The sequence below is a fragment of the Macadamia integrifolia genome, chromosome 4 (assembly GCF_013358625.1).
Source record: "Macadamia integrifolia cultivar HAES 741 chromosome 4, SCU_Mint_v3, whole genome shotgun sequence".
NCBI lineage: Eukaryota > Viridiplantae > Streptophyta > Magnoliopsida > Proteales > Proteaceae > Macadamia > Macadamia integrifolia.
The window spans coordinates 11,548,692-11,557,244 of NC_056560.1; the positions used below are offsets into that span (position 1 = coordinate 11,548,692).

Here is an 8,553-nt window from a genome sequence, read left to right on the forward strand (position 1 = left end):
TAAATCCACAAAAAATTGACCATTGAGACATATGTGAAATCCTCTATCACATAGACTGGCTCATACACTGTCAATGGTAAATAATGAAGCATAGATATACTGAAACCTAGATGTAAGTTTTTACATACTTGAGATCAGTCTCAATTGGGATCAAATTAGATCAGACAGATTTACCCCTTCGTTTTTATTGACATTTCAAATCATTTCACCATTATACCTTACTAGTGGATCAGTAGAGATCCAATCGATATCAATGATCAATCTCTCTCAATACCGATTCAATCCGGAGGATCCTAACCGATTTTTAAAACCATAACTAAAAGAATCCATAGAAAATAATATTTTGAGTTTTTCATGCAATGTAAAGGTGAATGCTCCATGTAACTAGCCAGGGTGATTAAGACATTAATAACAGATTAACCCTTCAAGAGAAAAGGAATCTCTCGTCAGTTCAACTTTTTTGACTTTTAACGGTCACTTAACGAATCTAAGTGGCGTTCACCCACTTCACCAGCTCACCTGCTATTCGGAGTCAACAATTCCCACGCAACCTGCACAGTAGAGACGTCGGAAACTCACAACGTCAAAAACAAAACCTCATTAAAAATAAAAATAAAATAAAATATAAGAAGGAACCTTTTAGCTGTTCCAAATTCAGCGAGAGAGTCCTCATTTCCTGTCTCCAGATTCTTCTCTCCCTTTTCTTTGTTCGTCTGGATTTCTTCCGTGTCTCTGTTCTCTCATTTCCTCCACTTCCGTTTCAAACTCGGAAGTTTTTCACGTCTTTCCATCTTTCTTCTGTCTGTAATCATGGAAGATTACAGATCTAAGTCATATGGGGATGGGAGGATGCAAATAGAGAACTACTATGGAGGAAGATCAACTGCTAATGGTATGCGTGATTTTAGATCTTACAGTACTTCTTATGCCTCTTCTTCTGTACCACAAACCCAGATGGGCAAAGAGGTGAAGATCAAGAAAACCAAGAGCTCTGTTGGGTCCTCAATAGGTTGGAGCTTTAATGATCCTGAGCTGCAGAGGAAGAAGAGGGTTGCTAGCTACAAGGTCTATTCTGTGGAAGGGAAAGTGAAGGGGTCCTTGAGGAAGAGCTTTAGGTGGCTTAAGGATAGATACACCCAAGTGATGTATGGATGGTGGTGATTGTTGGTATCTATCTGTGTCTCTGTTTCTTTTTTTGGCGTTTTGGGTCTTGTAGCTGCTGTATGCCTGAGAATCTGAACTTGAAATCATCAAAACCCTTGATTTATGGGCCTTTCCATTAATTGTCGATGCTTTTTTTAATTGTTAATGAACTTTTTGGTTTGTAAATTTGGTTACTGAAACTTCTGTTATTTATGGTAAGGAAATCTGTTCTCTGTGTATTACTCTCACTACCTGTGTCCGAATTTGTATTTTGAATATATTCTTTCTGAAATTTGTCTTCTGTTGTTTGATTGCTTCATGTTTTTATATCGCACTAAAATTGGTTATTGGGACTTTGTGATCTTGGATTTTGGGTTTTTTTTTTTTTTTTTTTGGGGGGGGGGGTGTTGGTGGGGAGGGGGTGTTGTATTGTCAGGTTGAATTAGGCCTTTAGCCCAGATATTCCCCCCTGCCTCCCCCTTTTCTTTTTGAAGGGTGTGGAGTCGATACTCAATATGATGCTGTTACTGGGTTTCTGATTTTTATTTTAATACTTTTTTTTAACCCCACTTCCTTAATCCTTTTTACTACATAAGCATAAACACCTGGGTCTGGCCTTCATCTGTCCCTTAGAAAAATATTCATAAGGTTGGACTTGGGTTGAGATTTTTTCTGTATCCTGGGTGGAACTACTTGTCTAGTCCTGATTCATGATTGCTGAGCATTTTGGTATTTGATGAGTTCTGGATATTATGTTAGCCCTTCAATTCATGCATATCCATTTGGTAATCTTCATTGAACATTTGAAAAAGAAAAGGAGAATGTTGAGGATTGATACTCTGTGGTCTGGGTTGTTGGCCACCTCTCAAGGGCTTCGAAAATTTATCTATATGTTTTCCCTTTAAATTGGTAGTGATGGGTCATCAGGGTTAAGAGGGAATTCTTCATAAACAGAGAGGCAAGAGGAAGTGAGCTGTTAACACTATTCTCTATTGCTAGTGAAGTCACTATCATCTCACCATGGATGTAGGCACCTTGTTGAACCACGAATATCCTTGCATTATGGTTGTTTGGTTGTTTTTTCTTCTGTTACGTTGTGTTTTCTGCTTCTTGGATAGGCTTCAGTTCCTACAGGGAGGTATTTTAAGTATCATAAGAGTGAACTAGGGGGGGAAAAATCCTAATGCCGAAGGATTTCAATATAATATAGGGTTAGTGGATAGAAATTAGCATATGTTTCGATTACTCCATTTTGTACATCTGTATAGATGTTTATACCTGGCAATGAATTTCCTTTTGACATTGCTTATTCCAAAAAAAAAAAAAAAAAAGAGAGCAGGGGAAGCAAAGTCACACTCATATTACCATATAATTGAGAATACTTTTATAGATATTGCAGACCTGATGGAGGGGCTGAGATGTGTGATATTTGACACCCACCATTCCTTTGTTGGGATCTTTGGGTTATGATCTGTTTCCTGTGATAATAAGATTGGATAAGTGTTACAGTACAATGTTATTGTTATCTGTTTAAGAGTGGTAGCCTCTGTTTCTCTGTTTAGATTTTACTACCTTGGAATGCACTGGAACTATGGAAGTCATTAATTGGAATATGAGAAGATTAATACAAGTTGAAAGGGTCATGTGTATGTTTTGATAGCTTAAAACCAGTTTGACCAAGGCGACCAGCTAATTCTGTGATGCCAGGTGAAAGTGAAGGAACTTCTTAAAACATCTATGGTGGTATTGGTTAATTGAATGGAATTGGACTGCCCTGATTTCTACCCAGATGTCTGGGCAAGAACTGCAGTTTGTATAAATGGTATGATAGTGAATTAGCCGTGACAGGAGAGCCAGTTGAAAGGTGGCATGTCAGTTTCTTTTTTTACTTCAGCTAGATCACTACCTGCAGATCCCAATCTGCTAAATCTGATCCTTAGACTTACAACATTAATTTGGGGTCAACCATATTAGTCAAATTTAGTGGAGTCTGATTGGAACAGTATTGGCCTTGGTGTCGCAATTTGGGTTAGCATGATTCCCTCCTAATATAAAATTTGTTGCTTCTTGTGATGTGATCTATTTGAGCTTACAGTAGGAGTTGCTTGATTAATAAACCATGAAGTAGAGGTGGATTTGAATCTCTCTCTCTCTCTCTCTCTCTCTCTCTTTGTGGAATTTTTTTTTTTGGGGCGGGGGTTGGCGGTGTTGATATATATCAATTTAATGGTTCATTTTGAGGGCCTCTCACCATAGGTCCTGCAACTCTGAAAACAGCTATCGTTTGACGCATTGCTCGCTAAAATTCTGTAATAGTGATAGTGGGCCTTGCTACAGCTGCTGCAACAGTTATAGGATAATATGTCATTGTTATGTACCTAGCAAAAGATGCCACATAGGCATGTGGCGATCTATCTCGGGTAGTTATCTTATTATTAATGCTAAGTAATTATATGTTTTAATTATCATGTAGTATTTTAGTGGAGATAGGAAGTTATTCTAATTAATATAATAATAGTAGTGTCGTGGCAATGTGGTCATCATGGGAAGGGAAATTATGTAATCATAGATGAAAAGAGAAGTTATGTAACAGTGGATTTATGCTATAAATTAGTAGAAGTCTAATAGAAAAAGGACTTTTGAACCAAACCAAACTCTATGAGTTAAAGTAGGTTTTCTTATCCAAGCTAGACATCAGGCTTTGTCCGTAAAGTCATCCATTTTCCCCTAATTTCTCTATTCATCCCTATTTTCTCTCTAATTTCATCATCTTTATTATTTTATTTTAATTTATTTTCTCCCTCCCTTCCATGCACGTAACAAACGGTATCAAAGCCAGGGATGAGAGAAAGGGTGGAGAACTTGGAAAGCGTTATACGTTCACTTCAATTGGGGCAATAGGAAATCATGGGGAAGCTTACAGACATCATGGAAAAGCTAACCATGATGGTTGAGAAACTGCCAATCAACCTTGCAATGGGAGAATCTTCAAGTAAATTGAGAAAACCCAAAGAAGAGGTAACCATGATAGAGCACCTGACACAACCAATGGCAAGGGAGAAGAAGAAGAGAAAGAAGATGAAGAAGAAGAAAAAGAAGAAGAAGAAAAAAAAAAATGATGAAGAAAAAGAAAAAGATGGAGAAGAAGATCATGAAAAAGAAAAAAGAGAAGAATGTGAAGGTATCATTCACCACTTCCTTCAAGGAAATGCTCGTCTCTACAATTGGATTCTCACATCCTTACATGTCAATTCAATTTTTTTCTATCAAAATATGGGATCCAGGAGGACAATTAATGTTCTTATTTCCTTTAATTTATTTGTCCTTGGGGACAAAGACATTTTTAAGGGGGATAAAATGTTATGTACCTAGCAAAAGATGCCACATAGGCATGTGGCGTCCTTTCTTGGGTAGTTATCTTATTATTAGTCCTAAGTTATTGTAGGTTTTAATTATCATGTAGTGTTTTAGTGGATGTAGGAAGTTATTTTAATTAATACAGTAATAGTAGTATCATGACAATGTGGTCATCATGGGAAGGGAAATTATGTAATCATGGATGAAAAGGGAAGTTTTGTAACAGTGGATGTATGCTATAAATTAGTAGAAGTCTAATAGAAAAAGGACTTTTGAACCAAACCAAACTCTATGAGTTAAGGTAGGCTTCCTTATCCAAGCCAGATGCTAGGCTTCGTCGGTAAAGCCATCCATTTTTCTCTATTTTCTTTTCTTTCCTATTTTCTCTCCCTCTTTTTCTTGTACGTATCATTTGGTATCAGAGCTGGTTTCACATGGAGCAAATTCTCAACAAAATTTTAGATACTCAATCGAGAAATCTAGATTTGTTAGAAGGTATTTTGAAAAAGATTGAGTTGCTGCCCATAACCACCATGCCTATGTACTCAAAGCAACCAGCAATGGAGAAAGAGAAGAAGAAGAAGCGGAAGAAAAAGATGAAGAAGAAGCGGAAGAAGAAGAAGCAAATGAAGATGAAGATGAAGAAAGTACCATTCATGACTTCCTACAAGAAGATACCAATCGCTGCCATAAGAGTGGCACGTTGTCAGATTTTTTCAATTAAAATATGGGATTCAAGTGGATAATTATATTCTTAAATTTCATTGTCCTTGAGGACAAGGACAATTCAAGGGGGAGGGAATGTTACGTGTTAGTTTTTTCAATTAATTTAAATATTTTAATATTAAGTTATGTAAGGAAAGTTATTAGTTAATGGGAGAATGTGGGATAAATTGTGGAGAGTGGATCCATGGGTGTAGTTATGATAAGTAGTGGATTGTAATAGGTGTCTTAGGTGTTAAGTGTTGAGGAAGTTAGACGATGTGTTGTAACGACTACCTTTTAAGGGGCTATTTATTAGTGAAGTAATAGAAGATAAGTAGAAAGATAATTACCTAAATTTTCTCTTAAAGAGAAGGACGTCCGGCTTCGTCTGTTAAGCCAAGAGGTTGGTTACCTCCCAATTAGCCAAAACCCTATTTTTTTCTCTGTTATTTTATCTTCTCTCCTATTTTCTATCCATACCTAGCAAAAGATGCTACATAGGCATGCGGCAATCTCTCTTGCGTAGTTATCTTATTATTAGTTCTAATAATTGTAGGTTTTAATTATCATGTAGTGTTTTAGTAGAGGTAGGAAGTTATTTTAATTAATACAGTAATAGTAGTGTTGTGGCAATGTGGTCATCATGGAAAGGGAAATTATGTAATCATGGATGAAAAGGGAAGTCATGTAATTGTGGATGTATGCTATAAATTAGTAGAAGTCTAACAGAAAAATGACTTTTGAATTAAACCAAACTCTATGAGTTAAGGTAGGCTTTCTTATCCAAGCCAGACGCTAGGCTTTATCTGTAAAACCATCATTTTTTCCCTAATTTCTCTCCTCATCCCTATTTTCTCTCCAATTTCATCATCTTTATTATTTCCTTTAATTTATTTTCTCCCTCCCTTCCATGCACGTAACAGTCATGCTCATCTTCTTTGAGCTGCCTCTCGTACCAGTTCATCTGTCAATCATTTCAAAAGTCTCCTTTCATTATTGAATAGTACAGATGTCGTTTGGAAGAAAAATATGATAAGACAAAAATAATAATAACGTTAGTGATGAGTTAATGTCTCTAATGGTCTATATATTTTATGAGAAAAAAAAATTCCTCCTTTTTAAAACTATAAATTCAAACATAGCTTAGATTGAGAGTAGGAACATCTACTTGAATGAAAGCTTGAGCGTACCATATAATATAATGCATTCTATATTAGAATCTCAAAGACGAAATTTGATGTTTCGAACTCATCATGATATATGAATCAATTTTCAATTCAAATTAAGGCGTGATTTTCACCAATCAATAGCTAGGATGGAATCATCCTTCTTATCTAATCTACTCTTAAGCTTAAAATTTAGTGTACTCCAATCATACTCTTAACCCATAGAATGGTATCACAGGTTAACATTCAAGGGATCAGATGTGTGATGCTCTACTTCATAGGCGAGGTCTTTGGTTCATGTACAAGATGGCCCAGTTGCTTGGGAAAAGAATTGAAGAAGCATCTGACTTGTCTTTCCTTTTTTCCAGAGGATCTCATACCTATTTAAAGAACTTTCAATTCTATTTACATGAAAGAAATCACAAAAATCAAAACACAGTTGAGCTCAAACAGACTGAATCATGACACGAAGAATTCCAATTGACTTAGATATTTCATTCATAATATCATTTCAGTCGCTGCTACCACCTTTTTTTTTGCTTTGGTAGAAATCAGATTGTATTACAAGAAAATCTAAGTCCTAATTCTTCAATCATTTGTATTATATGTCAGTAGTTATAGCGTCTTCCTTTCTTCTGCTGATCATGAGTTAAATCCAGCTTTTGTGGTTGGTGATTGATTGGTTCCTCTGTTGAATGAGTCCCAGTTTGCAACTTTGGATCGTCTACTTGTATGTGATGGCAATGAGTTTGGAGAGGTTGGTTGGTCTTTCAGTATTCCTTTATAGTTCTGAATTGCTTTTGGATTTTATGAGTACTAGATTTGTAGGAAGCACACAGAGATCAGAGGAGTATTACAAGGATTGTGGGAGGCAAAAAGAAAATAAAGTAATTTGGGGATTTTTGAGTTGAAGTTTTTGGGTGGGAGTTCTTGCTGCGACTTTTGGTGTTTTTTAGAGATCTCTATTGCATCTTTTCTACCATCATATAGCCAAGCATCTTCAGTTTTGCTCGTAGATGTAATATATCATATTAGTGTGAATCAAATTAGGAGAGGGGGAACATTCAAGTCATATCAGTCCTGAAAAAATGTATAAAGAGAAAGGGCAAGTGTTTTATGTCCCCAAGAGGCCCCTACGCCTTGACACAGGGGCATACACCCTTTACACAACCCCAGGCAGGGGTGTAGTGGTTATTGCATGCCCTTGTATTGTTGGCGCAAGAAAAGAAGAAGCCTAGAAGACAGTGTGGCCTTTACACCCAAACATAAGGAGGGGCGAAATGATTGCCCCACCCCATGAAATACAAAAATCTAGTTGCTCCCATTGGTCCCAGCACTAATGTAGAGGCCAACGTTGCTTAAAAGAGAAATTTCACTCTTTTGTCTTGGGCAAGGATTTAATTCTTGGATATGGATATTAAATACTGATGTGATGCAGATTTGGATTCGATCTTACGGATTATTTCAAACCAATCAATACTTTTCATAAAAACATAGTTTTTTTTTTTTTTAAATGATTTTACCCTGTTTTGATACCAATGCTGATACTTGATCCCATTAGACTTGATATCAATTGATACTTGGACAATGTGACCAATTCAATAAAAAGGAATGCACCAATGAGGGGTGATAGAACAATTCATGCATTGGAAGGCAGCATGGTTATTTCATGTAAAGAAAAAAGAAGGAAAGGGAGAGAGAGGGTGCTAGCATATCAATATTGTTTCCATTGATATCAGCGATATGATGATATAAATATAGTGTTTTTTTTTTTTTGGGTGAAGATACTAACATAGGTGGTTGTGTGGAAAAATGGTTTTGATCTGAAATTGGACTGATACAACCCGATAAGGCTGATACATATCAATACGGTGTTGTGACTATTGTCAATACCAATATCGGCTGTGAGGGATACAATCATAAAATACCATCAATTAAATCCATGGCTATTTACCAGATTAAAAAAAAAAAAAAAAACAGAAAAAAGGATCCAAAATCGTTCGATTCAGCTCGGAATCGGTTGGAATCGATCCTGATTTCTGGCGCTTCGAGTCATGATATTCCTTAAATCGATGGATTTTCAGATAAAATGGACGATTCCGAATCGATCTGAATCGGAATCGACAGAGACCGATTCCGTCAACCGATACCTGTTTTTAGAACCCTGCCCAAAACACCTAGA

The 8,553-nt window shown here is 36.4% G+C and overlaps 1 protein-coding gene across 1 annotated transcript; it reads left to right on the plus strand.

The window, feature by feature from the left end:
- Positions 1–621: 621 nt before the first annotated feature.
- On the plus strand, positions 622–1,391 carry LOC122077034. The gene has a single exon (XM_042642775.1). It carries the CDS (start codon positions 811–813, stop codon positions 1,159–1,161), a length of 351 nt encoding a protein of 116 aa, XP_042498709.1. The 5' UTR covers positions 622–810; the 3' UTR covers positions 1,162–1,391.
- The last annotated feature ends 7,162 nt before the right edge of the window (positions 1,392–8,553 follow it).